The sequence below is a fragment of the Dendronephthya gigantea genome, unplaced genomic scaffold (assembly GCF_004324835.1).
Source record: "Dendronephthya gigantea isolate DGI-Jeju-01 unplaced genomic scaffold, DenGig_1.0 000014F, whole genome shotgun sequence".
NCBI classification, from domain to species: domain Eukaryota; kingdom Metazoa; phylum Cnidaria; class Anthozoa; order Malacalcyonacea; family Nephtheidae; genus Dendronephthya; species Dendronephthya gigantea.
This window is the reverse complement of record NW_021163024.1, coordinates 859,799-876,399: the sequence shown is the minus strand read 5'-3', so window position 1 is coordinate 876,399 and position 16,601 is coordinate 859,799. Positions and strand designations below refer to the sequence as shown.

The window sequence follows — 16,601 nt, the reverse complement described above, 5'->3', positions numbered from 1 at the left end:
TTTTTACACGTGCTCTGTATGTCAAGCAAAAATATCACAACGCTTCTTGAAGAGCTTATATCTACCAAATTTTTAAACTTTAGAAGCCCTTACCTTCAATATGTTGATGGTCACTGGATAGTTACTTGTAAAAAATCACCAGTTGTTTCAAAATATCAAAAAATTATTGAGATTTAGATCGGCTGCTTTCTTGCTGTGTTTACGAACGGAGAATTATGCAGAATGTTGCAATCTCAGCACGGCAACATTTCGGCACACAAGACCGCGGTCGCATACTGCTAATGCGCATGTGCAGAACAATTTCAGCACGGAACAATCTCAGACCGCCACACCGGAACACCGCGGAAAAACGTCTGCGCACGCGTCAATTCTGCCTGTAAATGAGATTAAAATTAATTAAAAAGCGGTTCCGAACGTTTCCGAAGGCTAAAAATGGCAGCAAAAAGGAGTGATTTCATTCGTGTCTTCAAATCCATATTTCGAGGGCATAAATAAACATTGCATGATAGAAACTAAGAGAAAAAACGTCCAGAGAGTCCTAGAAGTGGCATCCTACAAAAACACCTGTAAAAGGTGACTGTTAACAATTTTTTTGTCTCAAACATTTTGTTTATCAAATAAGCAAAGACAGTTTCCGAACTTTTAATTGAGACACGTTTTATTAAAAAAAACATGTCGCCAGATACGAGACGTTTGCGTGTTCTCAATGATTGAAAATTAAGATGTATTTTACAATTTAAATACATTAGAAAGCTTAACTTTCCGCGGGTTTTCTTAACTTTTAGGTTTAAACTTTGTTTTCGAAAAATATTCTAAAGCCACCCCGTAAAAAAAGGAAAATTTACCGTGAATTCCAGTTCGTTCGATACTCTAAATGCTAGAAGGCTTTTAATTTATGTTCTGTCTGGCCGTCTTGTATATTTTTGCCTTTTCTTAACTTATATTTTATCAAAAAATGGGCATGTTTTGTTCCAAAAGTTGATATTTACATTTACCATCATATTTTGATATTTCGGCGCGTGCAAAGATATTTTTCCGCGGTGTTCCACACCGGTTCTTCTCTTGCCTACGTATAAATATCATTATATTACAACTTGCTGGTGTGTATTCCGAACAAGTTTTCTTTCCCGAGTTTTATTTGCTGGGGTGTGGGCCCCAAAAATTTGACAAATTTTTCTTGGAAAGTTTTATGACGCTATACAGTGTGTATAAAAAAAATTCGAATGCAACTTTGACAGGCTGCTGTGTATAAAATACTAAAGTAAACGATATAATTTTTATATGGCAAGAAAGATTAGCTTATTCAGTTTGCGATTATACCGTTCTTATATCGACACGACCAAAACTGGCCGAGTTATCGTCTTTTAAAATTTGTTGCTCGAAATCAAATTTTTCCGCCGATTGGAATTCGAAGTGAGACCTCCAGACAAAAGTAAATGCAAATTTAATCAATAAATGATCGTTATTCCGTGCTTAATTGAGGCATTTTGTTCTTCAAAGCTATCGTTGAACATTGAATAAGCAGAATTTGTGCGATAAATTTGCATTTTAGTTTTCAAGTAATTTAGACTTTAAAGCCCTTTAGGACTAACTTTCAATAAAACAAACTTCCAATTCCCATCAGCGGAAATTTGTGATTTTTATGAACTTTTTTTGTCAAACCAGTACTCCTTCACTTTTCAACTAAATGACACGTACAACGTGTCATTTAAAAGAGAAACAAATGAACTTTACAATGGTGTAAAAATCAACCAAATTTGTCAAATATATTTTCCATTATTACACGCAAAATTTCGATTCGAATTTTTTTGAGACACCCTGTATATGTCGAGTATATTTTACGAAAAAATGATGAATATACAACCGAATGCCTAATGTCTCTTGATTAAATGCACAAACCAATATATTTTTATGCTAACTTAACATATATCTTCTTTTTAGCAGTTATACATATCAATAATATAGATATTTCAATAGAAATGAAATGGCACAAAAATATAATTAAAGTGCCTAATAAATGCTTAAAGAATTTTTAAAAATTAACTAATTAAAATGCTACATTTCACATGAATTTTTGTATAATTACTGACATTTTTGTATAGATGCAGATATAATAATAAAGTCCATTGATTTCTTTATTTTCACTTTTGATTCACGAAAATATTGCAAAATTCCAGAATTTTCAAGGAAATTTGAATACCTTTATTAAACAAAAAATCTTTATTCTCCCGTTCAATATTCTTGTGAGATATCGAAGAATGTAGTGCAGGTTCTGACAATTGCAATTACAGTGCCTAATGGTAACAATACACATGTTACAATGCCTACTGTAACAATACTGATGATTCTTTGAATTGTACATGCATGTAATAACGCCTACTCCCGAAATGGGACAGACTTCCAAGGTTGGCTGTACGTAAATTTTAATCTCCTGGTTCCTTTTTCAAACATATATAAATTACAACGCTCTAGCGTTTGTTATCAATTTATTCAGATATCGATTACTGTGCTGCCAGTTCTCAAAATTGCCATGTAAACGCTTACTGTAACAATACTGATGGATCTTTCTCTACGAATGTATATGCACTGTTTTAAAACCTCCATTGTAATGACTGCTTGAAAAAACTGAGTTTTTTTCTATGCCACTTACAAAATATCAGAATTATTAGGAATATATAAACACTATAAATACAAAAAAATCCTAATCCTTAATTGAATATTTTTCAGATTTTGACGAATGCATTGCAAAATCTCATAATTGCCATCAGAACGCCTACTGCAGTAATACTGATGGTTCTTTCAATTGTTCATGCATGAGCGGCTACTTCGGAAATGGAACTGACTGTGAAGGTTAGCCGTACGTAAATATTAGAGACGATATAATTCTAACTTCGAACACTTCAAAACTTTGAAGAAATTTTAATCACTTTGTTGATTTTTAAAACAGATATAAATTACTACGCTCTAACTTTCGTTAATATTTCATTCAGATATCGATGAATGTGACGCGACTTCTCATAATTGCCATGACAATGCATACTGTAACAATACTAATGGATTTTTCAATTGTACATGTAAAAAAGGCTACTCAGGAAACGGAACTGACTGCAGAGGTTTGCCGAAAAAATTTCATGAATTACTGCAATTGAATCTATATTTCTAATTTTTTTGCTCGAAAGTCGATGTAACAAAATGAAAATATTTAATTAGAATATTTCGCTCTATAGGCAGAATTTTTAGTATAAACTTTCTAATGCACATATCTCTACGAATGTTATGCATGCGTTCACAACCTCCATTGTAATGCTTGCTAACGAAAACGGAGTTTCTTTCGGCAAAATATCAGAATTAAGAGGAAAAAATTAACACCATAATCATAAAAAATCCTAACCCTATCGTTTAATATTTTTTTAGATATCGACGAATGCTTTGCAAAATCTCATAATTGCCATCACAACGCCTACTGCAATAATACTGATGGTTCTTTCAATTGTTCATGCAAGAGCGGCTACTTCGGAGATGGAACTGACTGTGAAGGTTAGCCGTACGTAAATACTAGAGACGATATAATTCTAAATTCGAACACTTCAAAACTTTGAAGAAATTTTAATTATCCTGCTCATTTTTCAAAGAGATATAAATATATAACTACGCGCTAACTTTTGTTATTATTTCGTTCAGATATCGATGAATGTGGTGTGAGTTCTCATAATTGCCATGACAATGCATACTGTAACAATATTAATGGATCTTTCACTTGTACATGTAAAAATGGCTACTCCGGAAATGGAATTGACTGTGGAGGTTGGTCGTTTAAATATTAAATTTCTCTATTCTGTTAGTAAGAGAAACAGAAGGTTCCATCCCAAGAAAAAATCGATATTTTTAAGAAAATTTAAGTTGTAGAGGTAATAACAAGTTTTTCCTATACATTCCTTAAATTTTTAATCCATTCAGATATCGATGAATGTGGCACGGCTTCTCATAATTGTCATTACAACGCCTACTGTAACAATACTGATGGATCTTTCAATTGTACATGCAAAAAAGGCTACTCAGAAAACGGAACAGAATGTCGAGGTTTGCCGTCAAATATGTCATAAATTACTTCAATTGAATCTATATTTCTAATTATCTGGGCTCAAATTAAGTCGTTCATAGAAAATGAAAATTTTGAATTAGAACATTTCGCTCTTATTGGCATAATATTTTGCATAAACTTTCTCATGCACATATCTCTACGAATGTTATGCATTGTTTCACCATTTCAATTGTAATAACTGCTTGAAAAAACTGAGTTCTCTTCAATGGCACTAGCAAAATATCAGAATTATTGGGAATATATGAACACTATAATTATAAAAAAATCCTAATCCTTAATTAAATATTTTTTCAGATATCGACGAATGCATTGAAAAATCTCATAAATGCCATCCTAACGCCTACTGCACTAATACCGATGGTTCTTTCAATTGTTCATGCAAAAGCGGCTACTTGGGAAATGGAACTGTCTGTGAAGGTTAGCCGTATGTAAATATTAGAGACGATGTAATTCTAACTTTGCACATTTCAAAACTTTGAAGAAATTTTAATTATCCTGTTCATTTTTCAAAGAGATATATGTATATTACTACGCTCTAACTTTTGTTAATATTTCATTCAGATATCGATGAATGTGGTGTGAGTTCTCATAATTGCCATGACAATGCATACTGTAACAATACTAATGGATCTTTCAATTGTACATGTAAAAATGGCTACTCAGGAAATGGAACAGACTGTAGAGGTTGGTAGTTGAAATATTAAATTTCTCTATTCTATTAATAAGAGAAACAGAAGGTTCCATCGCAAGAAAAAATCGGTATTTTTAGGAAAATTTCAATTCTAGAGGTAATAACAAGTTTTTCTAATAAATTTCCTAATTTTTAATCCATTCAGATATCGATGAATGTGGCACGGCTTCTCATAATTGTCATTACAACGCCTACTGTAACAATACTGATGGATCTTTCAATTGTACATGTAAAAAAGGCTACTCAGGAAACGGAACAGACTGCCGAGGTTTGCCGTAAATATTTCATAAATTACTTCAATCGAATCTATATTTCTAATGATCAGGACAAAAATTAAGTCGATCAAAGGAAATGAAAATTTTAATTAGGATATTGCGCTCTTATATAGGCAGAATATTTTGTATGAAATTTCTCTTTCACCTATCTCTACGAATGTTTATGCACTGTTTTACAACCTTCATTTTAATGCATGATTGAAAAACTGAATTTTTTCGATGACACTTGGAAAATATCAGAATTATTGGGAATATATGAACACTATAATTATAAAAAAATCCTAATCCTTAATTAAATATTTTTTCAGATATCGACGAATGCATTGAAAAATCTCATAATTGCCATCATAATGCCTACTGCAATAATACCGATGGTTCTTTCAATTGTTCATGCAAAAGCGGCTACTTGGGAAATGGAACTGACTGTGAAGGTTAGCCGTATGTAAATATTAGAGACGATGTAATTCTAACTTTGCACATTTCAAAACTTTGAAGAAATTTTAATTATCCTGTTCATTTTTCAAAGAGATATGAATATATAACTACGCTCTAACTTTTGTTAATATTTCATTCAGATATCGATGAATGTGGTGTGAGTTCTCATAATTGCCATGACAATGCATACTGTAACAATACTAATGGATCTTTCAATTGTACATGTAAAAATGGCTACCTTGGAAATGGAACAGACTGTAGAGGTTGGTAGTTGAAATATTAAATTTCTCTATTCTATTAGTAAGAGAAACAGAAGGTTCCATCACAAGAAAAAATCGGTATTTTTAAGAAAATTTCAATTCTAGAGGTAATAACAAGTTTTTCTAATAAATTCCCTAATTTTTAATCCATTCAGATATCGATGAATGTGGCACGGCTTCTCATAATTGTCATTACAACGCCTACTGTAACAATACTGATGGATCTTTCAATTGTACATGTAAAAAAGGCTACTCAGGAAACGGAACAGACTGCCGAGGTTTGCCGTAAATATTTCATAAATTATTTCATTCGAATCTATATTTCTAATGATCAGGACAAAAAATTAATTCGATCAAAGGAAATGAAAATTTTTAATTAGGATATTTCGCTCTTATATAGGCAGAATATTTTGTATGAAATTTCTCTTGCACATATCTCTACGAATGTTATGCACTGTTTTACAACCTTCATTTTAATGCATGATTGAAAAACTGAATTTTTTTCGATGACACTTGGAAAATATCAGAATTATTGGGAATATATGAACACTATAATTATAAAAAAATCCTAATCCTTAATTAAATATTTTTTCAGATATCGATGAATGCATTGAAAAATCTCATAATTGCCATCATAATGCCTACTGCAATAATACCGATGGTTCTTTCAATTGTTCATGCAAAAGCGGCTACTTGGGAAATGGAACTGACTGTGAAGGTTAGCCGTATGTAAATATTAGAGACGATGTAATTCTAACTTTGCACATTTCAAAACTTTGAAGAAATTTTAATTATCCTGTTCATTTTTCAAAGAGATATGAATATATAACTACGCTCTAACTTTTGTTAATATTTCATTCAGATATCGATGAATGTGGTGTGAGTTCTCATAATTGCCATGACAATGCATACTGTAACAATACTAATGGATCTTTCAATTGTACATGTAAAAATGGCTACTCAGGAAATGGAACAGACTGTAGAGGTTGGTAGTTGAAATATTAAATTTCTCTATTCTATTAATAAGAGAAACAGAAGGTTCCATCGCAAGAAAAAATCGGTATTTTTAGGAAAATTTCAATTCTAGAGGTAATAACAAGTTTTTCTAATAAATTTCCTAATTTTTAATCCATTCAGATATCGATGAATGTGGCACGGCTTCTCATAATTGTCATTACAACGCCTACTGTAACAATACTGATGGATCTTTCAATTGTACATGTAAAAAAGGCTACTCAGGAAACGGAACAGACTGCCGAGGTTTGCCGTAAATATTTCATAAATTACTTCAATCGAATCTATATTTCTAATGATCAGGACAAAAAATTAAGTCGATCAAAGGAAATGAAAATTTTTAATTAGGATATTGCGCTCTTATATAGGCAGAATATTTTGTATGAAATTTCTCTTTCACCTATCTCTACGAATGTTTATGCACTGTTTTACAACCTTCATTTTAATGCATGATTGAAAAACTGAATTTTTTTCGATGACACTTGGAAAATATCAGAATTATTGGGAATATATGAACACTATAATTATAAAAAAATCCTAATCCTTAATTAAATATTTTTCAGATATCGACGAATGCATTGAAAAATCTCATAATTGCCATCATAATGCCTACTGCAATAATACCGATGGTTCTTTCAATTGTTCATGCAAAAGCGGCTACTTGGGAAATGGAACTGACTGTGAAGGTTAGCCGTATGTAAATATTAGAGACGATGTAATTCTAACTTTGCACATTTCAAAACTTTGAAGAAATTTTAATTATCCTGTTCATTTTTCAAAGAGATATGAATATATAACTACGCTCTAACTTTTGTTAATATTTCATTCAGATATCGTTGAATGTGGTGTGAGTTCTCATAATTGCCATGACAATGCATACTGTAACAATACTAATGGATCTTTCAATTGTACATGTAAAAATGGCTACCTTGGAAATGGAACAGACTGTAGAGGTTGGTAGTTGAAATATTAAATTTCTCTATTCTATTAGTAAGAGAAACAGAAGGTTCCATCACAAGAAAAAATCGGTATTTTTAAGAAAATTTCAATTCTAGAGGTAATAACAAGTTTTTCTAATAAATTCCCTAATTTTTAATCCATTCAGATATCGATGAATGTGGCACGGCTTCTCATAATTGTCATTACAACGCCTACTGTAACAATACTGATGGATCTTTCAATTGTACATGTAAAAAAGGCTACTCAGGAAACGGAACAGACTGCCGAGGTTTGCCGTAAATATTTCATAAATTATTTCATTCGAATCTATATTTCTAATGATCAGGACAAAAAATTAATTCGATCAAAGGAAATGAAAATTTTTAATTAGGATATTTCGCTCTTATATAGGCAGAATATTTTGTATGAAATTTCTCTTGCACATATCTCTACGAATGTTATGCACTGTTTTACAACCTTCATTTTAATGCATGATTGAAAAACTGAATTTTTTTCGATGACACTTGGAAAATATCAGAATTATTGGGAATATATGAACACTATAATTATAAAAAAATCCTAATCCTTAATTAAATATTTTTTCAGATATCGACGAATGCATTGAAAAATCTCATAATTGCCATCATAATGCCTACTGCAATAATACCGATGGTTCTTTCAATTGTTCATGCAAAAGCGGCTACTTGGGAAATGGAACTGACTGTGAAGGTTAGCCGTATGTAAATATTAGAGACGATGTAATTCTAACTTTGCACATTTCAAAACTTTGAAGAAATTTTAATTATCCTGTTCATTTTTCAAAGAGATATGAATATATAACTACGCTCTAACTTTTGTTAATATTTCATTCAGATATCGATGAATGTGGTGTGAGTTCTCATAATTGCCATGACAATGCATACTGTAACAATACTAATGGATCTTTCAATTGTACATGTAAAAATGGCTACCTTGGAAATGGAACAGACTGTAGAGGTTGGTAGTTGAAATATTAAATTTCTCTATTCTATTAGTAAGAGAAACAGAAGGTTCCATCACAAGAAAAAATCGGTATTTTTAAGAAAATTTCAATTCTAGAGGTAATAACAAGTTTTCTAATAAATTCCCTAATTTTTAATCCATTCAGATATCGATGAATGTGGCACGGCTTCTCATAATTGTCATTACAACGCCTACTGTAACAATACTGATGGATCTTTCAATTGTACATGTAAAAAAGGCTACTCAGGAAACGGAACAGACTGCCGAGGTTTGCCGTAAATATTTCATAAATTATTTCATTCGAATCTATATTTCTAATGATCAGGACAAAAAATTAATTCGATCAAAGGAAATGAAAATTTTTAATTAGGATATTTCGCTCTTATATAGGCAGAATATTTTGTATGAAATTTCTCTTGCACATATCTCTACGAATGTTATGCACTGTTTTACAACCTTCATTTTAATGCATGATTGAAAAACTGAATTTTTTTCGATGACACTTGGAAAATATCAGAATTATTGGGAATATATGAACACTATAATTATAAAAAAATCCTAATCCTTAATTAAATATTTTTTCAGATATCGACGAATGCATTGAAAAATCTCATAATTGCCATCATAATGCCTACTGCAATAATACCGATGGTTCTTTCAATTGTTCATGCAAAAGCGGCTACTTGGGAAATGGAACTGACTGTGAAGGTTAGCCGTATGTAAATATTAGAGACGATGTAATTCTAACTTTGCACATTTCAAAACTTTGAAGAAATTTTAATTATCCTGTTCATTTTTCAAAGAGATATGAATATATAACTACGCTCTAACTTTTGTTAATATTTCATTCAGATATCGATGAATGTGGTGTGAGTTCTCATAATTGCCATGACAATGCATACTGTAACAATACTAATGGATCTTTCAATTGTACATGTAAAAATGGCTACCTTGGAAATGGAACAGACTGTAGAGGTTGGTAGTTGAAATATTAAATTTCTCTATTCTATTAGTAAGAGAAACAGAAGGTTCCATCACAAGAAAAAATCGGTATTTTTAAGAAAATTTCAATTCTAGAGGTAATAACAAGTTTTTCTAATAAATTCCCTAATTTTTAATCCATTCAGATATCGATGAATGTGGCACGGCTTCTCATAATTGTCATTACAACGCCTACTGTAACAAACTGATGGATCTTTCAATTGTACATGTAAAAAAGGCTACTCAGGAAACGGAACAGACTGCCGAGGTTTGCCGTAAATATTTCATAAATTATTTCATTCGAATCTATATTTCTAATGATCAGGACAAAAAATTAATTCGATCAAAGAAAATGAAAATTTTTAATTAGGATATTTCGCTCTTATATAGGCAGAATATTTTGTATGAAATTTCTCTTGCACATATCTCTACGAATGTTATGCACTGTTTTACAACCTTCATTTTAATGCATGATTGAAAAACTGAATTTTTTTCGATGACACTTGGAAAATATCAGAATTATTGGGAATATACACTATAATTATAAAAAATCCTAATCCTTAATTAAATATTTTTTCAGATATCGACGAATGCATTGAAAAATCTCATAATTGCCATCATAATGCCTACTGCAATAATACCGATGGTTCTTTCAATTGTTCATGCAAAAGCGGCTACTTGGGAAATGGAACTGACTGTGAAGGTTAGCCGTATGTAAATATTAGAGACGATGTAATTCTAACTTTGCACATTTCAAAACTTTGAAGAAATTTTAATTATCCTGTTCATTTTTCAAAGAGATATGAATATATAACTACGCTCTAACTTTTGTTAATATTTCATTCAGATATCGATGAATGTGGTGTGAGTTCTCATAATTGCCATGACAATGCATACTGCAACAATACTGATGGATCTTTCACTTGTACATGTAAAAATGGCTACTCAGGAAATGGAACTGACTGTAGAGGTTGGTCGTTTAAATATTAAATTTCTCTATTCTAATAGTAAGAGAAACAGAAGGTTCCATCACAAGAAAAAATCGATATTTTTAAGAAAATTTCAATTTTAGAGGTAAAAACAAGTTTTTCTAATAAATTCCTAAATTTTCAATCCATTGAGATATCGATGAGTGTGTCGCGGCTTCTGATGATTGTCATAACAACGCCTACTGTAACAATACTGATGGATCTTTCAATTGTACATGTAAAAAAGGCTACTCAGGAAACGGAACAGACTGCCGAGGTTTCCGTAAATATTTCATAAATGACTTCAATCGAATCTATATTTCTAATGATCAGAACACAAAATTAAGTCGATCATAGGAAATAAAAATTTTTAATTAGAATATTTCGCTCTTATATAGGCAGAATATTTTGTATGAAATTTCTCTTCCACATATCTCTACGAATGTTATGCACTGTTTTACGCCATCATTTTAATGCATGATTGAAAAATTGAGTTTTTTTCGATGACACTTGCAAAATATCAAAATTATTGGGAATATATGAACACTATAATTATAAAAAAATCCTAATCCTTAATTAAATGTTGTTTCAGATATCGACGAATGCATTGAAAAATCTCATAATTGCCATCATAATGCCTACTGCAATAATACCGATGGATCTTTCAATTGTACATGTAAAAAAGGCTACTCAGGAAACGGAAAAAACTGCCGAGGTTTCCGTAAATATTTCATAAATGACTTCAATCGAATCTATATTTCTAATCATCAGAACACAAAATTAAGTCGATCATAGGAAATGAAAATTTTTAATTAGAATATTTCGCTCTTATATAGGCAGAATATTTTGTATGAAATTTCTCTTCCACATATCTCTACGAATGTTATGCACTGTTTTACACCATCATTTTAATTTATGATTGAAAAATTGAGTTTTTTTATGACACTTGCAAAATATCAAAATTATTGGGAATATATGAACACTATATTATAAAAAAATCCTAATCCTTAATTAAATGTTTTTTCAGATATCGACGAATGCATTGAAAAATCTCATAATTGCCATCATAATGCCTACTGCAATAATACCGATGGTTCTTTCAATTGTTCATGCAAAAGCGGCTACTTGGGAAATGGAACTGACTGCGAAGGTTAGCCGTATGTAATTATTAGAGACGATGTAATTCTAACTTTGCACAGTTCAAAACTTTGAAGAAATTTTAATTATCCTGTTCATTTTGCAAAGAGATATATGCATATAACTACGCTGTAACTTTTGTTAATTTCATTCAGATATCGATGAATGTGGTGTGAGTTCTCATAATTGCCATGACAATGCGTACTGTAACAATACTAATGGATCTTTCAATTGTACATGTAAAAATGGCTACTCAGGAAATGGAACTGACTGTAGAGGTTGGTCGTTTAAATATTAAATTTCTCTATTCTAATAGTAAGAGAAACAGAAGGTTCCATCACAAGAAAAAATCGATATTTTTAAGAAAATTTCAATTTTAGAGGTAAAAACAAGTTTTTCTAATAAATTCCTAAATTTTCAATCCATTCAGATATCGATGAGTGTGTCGCGGCTTCTGATGATTGTCATAACAACGCCTACTGTAACAATACTGATGGATCTTTCAATTGTACATGTAAAAAGGCTACTCAGGAAACGGAACAGACTGCCGAGGTTTCCGTAAATATTTCATAAATGACTTCAATCGAATCTATATTTCTAATGATCAGAACACAAAATTAAGTCGATCATAGGAAATGAAAATTTTTAATTAGAATATTTCGCTCTTATATAGGCAGAATATTTTGTATGAAATTTCTCTTCCACATATCTCTACGAATGTTATGCACTGTTTTACACCATCATTTTAATTTATGATTGAAAAATTGAGTTTTTTTATGACACTTGCAAAATATCAAAATTTTTGGGAATATATGAACACTATAATTATAAAAAAATCCTAATCCTTAATTAAATGTTTTTTCAGATATCGACGAATGCATTGAAAAATCTGATAATTGCCATCATAATGCCTACTGCAATAATACCGATGGTTCTTTCAATTGTTCATGCAAAAGCGGCTACTTGGGAAATGGAACTGACTGTGAAGGTTAGCCGTATGTAATTATTAGAGACGATGTAATTCTAACTTTGCACAGTTCAAAACTTTGAAGAAATTTTAATTATCCTGTTCATTTTGCAAAGAGATATATGCATATAACTACGCTGTAACTTTTGTTAATATTTCATTCAGATATCGATGAATGTGGTGTGAGTTCTCATAATTGCCATGACAATGCGTACTGTAACAATACTAATGGATCTTTCAATTGTACATGTAAAAATGGCTACTCAGGAAATGGAACTGACTGTAGAGGTTGGTCGTTTAAATATTAAATTTCTCTATTCTAATAGTAAGAGAAACAGAAGGTTCCATCACAAGAAAAAATCGATATTTTTAAGAAAATTTCAATTTTAGAGGTAAAAACAAGTTTTTCTAATAAAATCCTAAATTTTCAATCCATTCAGATATCGATGAGTGTGGCGCGGCCTCTCATGATTGTCATAACAACGCCTACTGTAACAATACTGATGGATCTTTCAATTGTACATGTAAAAAAGGCTACTCAGGAAACGGAAAAAACTGCCGAGGTTTCCGTAAATATTTCATAAATGACTTCAATCGAATCTATATTTCTAATGATCAGAACACAAAATTAAGTCGATCATAGGAAATGAAAATTTTTAATTAGAATATTTCGCTCTTATATAGGCAGAATATTTTCTATGAAATTTCTCTTCCACATATCTCTACGAATGTTATGCACTCTTTTACAACCTTCATTTTAATTCATGATTGAAAAATTGAGTTTTTTTCGAAGACACTTGCAAAATATCAGAATTATTGGGAATATATGAACACTATAATTATAAAAAAATCCTAATCCTTAATTAAATATTTTTTCAGATATCGACGAATGCATTGAAAAATCTCATAATTGTCATCATAATGCCTACTGCAATAATACCGATGGTTCTTTCAATTGTTCATGCAAAAGCGGCTACTTGGGAAATGGAACTGACTGTGAAGGTTAGCCGTATGTAAATATTAGAGACGATGTAATTCTAACTTTGCACAGTTCAAAACTTTGAAGAAATTTTAATTATCCTGTTCATTTTTCAAAGAGATATATGTATATAACTACGCTCTAACTTTTGTTATTATTTCATTCAGATATCGATGAATGTGGTATGAGTTCTCATAATTGCCATGACAATGCATATTGTAACAATACTAATGGATCTTTCAATTGTACATGTAAAAATGGCTACTCAGGAAATGGAACTGACTGTAGAGGTTGGTCGTTTAAATATTAAATTTCTCTATTCTATTAGTAAGAGAAACAAAAGGTTCCATCAGAAGAAAAAATTGATATTTTTAAGAAAGTTTCAATTCTAGAGGTAATAAGAAGTTTTTCTAATAAATTCCCAAATTTTTAATCCATTCTGATTTCGATAAATGTAGCGCGGATTCTCATAATTGTCATTACAACGCCTACTGTAACAATACCGATGGATCTTTCAATTGTACATGTAAAAACGGCTACTCAGGAAACGGAACTTGCACATATCTGTACGAATGTTATGCACTGTTTTACAACTTTCATTTTAATGCATGATTGAAAAACTGAGTTTTTTTCGATGACACTTGCAAATATTAGAATTATTGGGAATATATGAACACTATAATTACAAAAAAATCCTAATCCTTAATTAAATATTTTTTCAGATATCGATGAATGCATTGAAAAATCTCATAATTGTCATTACAATGCCTACTGCAATAATACCGATGGTTCTTTCAATTGTTCATGCAAAAGCGGCTACTTGGGAAATGGAACTGACTGTGAAGGTTAGCCGTATGTAAATATTAGAGACGATGTAATTCTAACTTTGCACAGTTCAAAACTTTGAAGAAATTTTAATTATCCTTTTCATTTTTCAAAGAGATATGTGTATATAACTACGCTCTAACTTTTGTTATTGTTTCATTCAGATATCGATGAATGTGGTGTGAGTCCTCATAATTGCCATGACAATGCATACTGTAACAATACTAATGGATCTTTCAATTGTACATGTAAAAATGGCTACTCAGGAAATGGAACTGACTGTAGAGGTTGGTCGTTTAAATATTAAATTTCTCTATTCTATTAGTAAGAGAAACAGAGGGTTCCATCACAAGAAAAAATCGATATTTTTAAGAATTCAAAGTTTCAATTCTAGAGGTAATAACAAGTTTTTCTAATAAATTCCCAAATTTTTTTATTCCATTCCGATATCGATAAATGTAGCGCGGATTCTCGAAATTGTCATTACAACGCCTACTGTAACAATACTGATGGATCTTTTAATTGTACATGTAAAAAAGGCTACCCAGGAAACGAAACAGACTGCCGAGGTTTGCCGTAAATATTTCATAAATTACTTCAATTGAATCTATATTTCCGGCTAATGATCAGGACACAAAATTAAGTCGATCATATGAAATGAAAATTTTTAATTAGAATATTTCGCTCTTATATAGGCAGAATATTTTGTATGAAATTTCTCTTGCACATATCTCTACGAATGTTATGCACTGTTTTACAACCTTCATTTTAATGCATGATTGAAAAACTGAGTTTTTTTCGATGACACTTGCAAAATATCAGAATTATTGGGAATATATGAACACTATAATTACAAAAAAATCCTAATCCTTAATTAAATATTTTTTCAGATATCGACGATTGCATTGAAAAATCTCATAATTGTCATCATAATGCCTACTGCAATAATACCGATGGTTCTTTCAATTGTTCATGCAAAAGCGGCTACTTGGGAAATGGAACTGACTGTGAAGGTTAGCCGTATGTAAATATTAGAGACGATGTAATTCTAACTTTGCACAATTCAAAACTTTGAAGAAATTTTAATTATCCTTTTCATTTTTCAAAGAGATATGTGTATATAACTACGCTCTAACTTTTGTTATTATTTCATTCAGATATCGATGAATGTGGTGTGAGTCCTCATAATTGCCATGACAATGCATACTGTAACAATACTAATGGATCTTTCAATTGTACATGTAAAAATGGCTACTCAGGAAATGGAACTGACTGTAGAGGTTGGTCGTTTAAATATTAAATTTCTATTCTATTAGTAAGAGAAACAGAGGGTTCCATCACAAGAAAAAATCGATATTTTTAAGAATTCAAAGTTTCAATTCTCGAGGTAATAACAAGTTTTTCTAATAAATTCCCAAATTTTTAATCCATTCCGATATCGATAAATGTAGCGCGGATTCTCATAATTGTCATTACAACGCCTACTGTAACAATACTGATGGATCTTTCAATTGTACATGTAAAAAAGGCTACCCAGGAAACGAAACAGACTGCCGAGGTTTGCCGTAAATATTTCATAAATTACTTCAATTGAATCTATATTTCTAATGATCAGGACACAAAATTAAGTCGATCATAGGAAATGAAAATTTTTAATTAGAATATTTCGCTCTTATATAGGCAGAATATTTTGTATGAAATTTCTCTTCCACATATCTGTACGAATGTTATGCACTGTTTTACAACCTTCATTTTAATGCATGATTGAAAAACTGAGTTTTTTTCGATGACACTTGCAAAATATCAGAATTATTGGGAATATATGAACACTATAATTATAAAAAAATCCTAATCCTTAATTAAATATTTTTTCAGATATCAACGAATGCATTGAAAAATCTCATAATTGCCATCATAACGCCTATTGTAACAATACCGATGGTTCTTTCAATTGTTCATGCAAAAGCGGCTACTTGGGAAATGGAACTGACTGTGAAGGTTAGCCGTATGTAATTATTAGAGACGA

General features: G+C 31.0%; 1 protein-coding gene across 1 annotated transcript in view; it reads left to right on the top strand.

Annotated features, from left to right (window-relative positions):
- Positions 1 to 16,601, top strand: part of LOC114519717 (fibrillin-2-like) — an 85,748-nt gene that overhangs the window by 21,002 nt on the left and 48,145 nt on the right. The window contains exons 5-39 of the mRNA XM_028539886.1: positions 2,728 to 2,850; positions 2,991 to 3,113; positions 3,415 to 3,537; positions 3,682 to 3,804; positions 3,958 to 4,080; positions 4,397 to 4,519; positions 4,664 to 4,786; positions 4,939 to 5,061; positions 5,377 to 5,499; positions 5,644 to 5,766; positions 5,919 to 6,041; positions 6,359 to 6,481; positions 6,626 to 6,748; positions 6,901 to 7,023; positions 7,341 to 7,463; positions 7,608 to 7,730; positions 7,883 to 8,005; positions 8,323 to 8,445; positions 10,547 to 10,669; positions 10,822 to 10,944; positions 11,260 to 11,382; positions 11,695 to 11,817; positions 11,960 to 12,082; positions 12,235 to 12,362; positions 12,413 to 12,425; positions 12,670 to 12,792; positions 12,937 to 13,059; positions 13,212 to 13,334; positions 13,651 to 13,773; positions 13,918 to 14,040; positions 14,473 to 14,595; positions 14,740 to 14,862; positions 15,466 to 15,588; positions 15,733 to 15,855; positions 16,451 to 16,573. Coding sequence (XP_028395687.1) covers positions 2,728 to 2,850; positions 2,991 to 3,113; positions 3,415 to 3,537; positions 3,682 to 3,804; positions 3,958 to 4,080; positions 4,397 to 4,519; positions 4,664 to 4,786; positions 4,939 to 5,061; positions 5,377 to 5,499; positions 5,644 to 5,766; positions 5,919 to 6,041; positions 6,359 to 6,481; positions 6,626 to 6,748; positions 6,901 to 7,023; positions 7,341 to 7,463; positions 7,608 to 7,730; positions 7,883 to 8,005; positions 8,323 to 8,445; positions 10,547 to 10,669; positions 10,822 to 10,944; positions 11,260 to 11,382; positions 11,695 to 11,817; positions 11,960 to 12,082; positions 12,235 to 12,362; positions 12,413 to 12,425; positions 12,670 to 12,792; positions 12,937 to 13,059; positions 13,212 to 13,334; positions 13,651 to 13,773; positions 13,918 to 14,040; positions 14,473 to 14,595; positions 14,740 to 14,862; positions 15,466 to 15,588; positions 15,733 to 15,855; positions 16,451 to 16,573 — 4,200 coding nt within the window. The remainder of the gene's footprint in view (positions 1 to 2,727; positions 2,851 to 2,990; positions 3,114 to 3,414; positions 3,538 to 3,681; positions 3,805 to 3,957; positions 4,081 to 4,396; positions 4,520 to 4,663; positions 4,787 to 4,938; positions 5,062 to 5,376; positions 5,500 to 5,643; positions 5,767 to 5,918; positions 6,042 to 6,358; positions 6,482 to 6,625; positions 6,749 to 6,900; positions 7,024 to 7,340; positions 7,464 to 7,607; positions 7,731 to 7,882; positions 8,006 to 8,322; positions 8,446 to 10,546; positions 10,670 to 10,821; positions 10,945 to 11,259; positions 11,383 to 11,694; positions 11,818 to 11,959; positions 12,083 to 12,234; positions 12,363 to 12,412; positions 12,426 to 12,669; positions 12,793 to 12,936; positions 13,060 to 13,211; positions 13,335 to 13,650; positions 13,774 to 13,917; positions 14,041 to 14,472; positions 14,596 to 14,739; positions 14,863 to 15,465; positions 15,589 to 15,732; positions 15,856 to 16,450; positions 16,574 to 16,601) is intronic.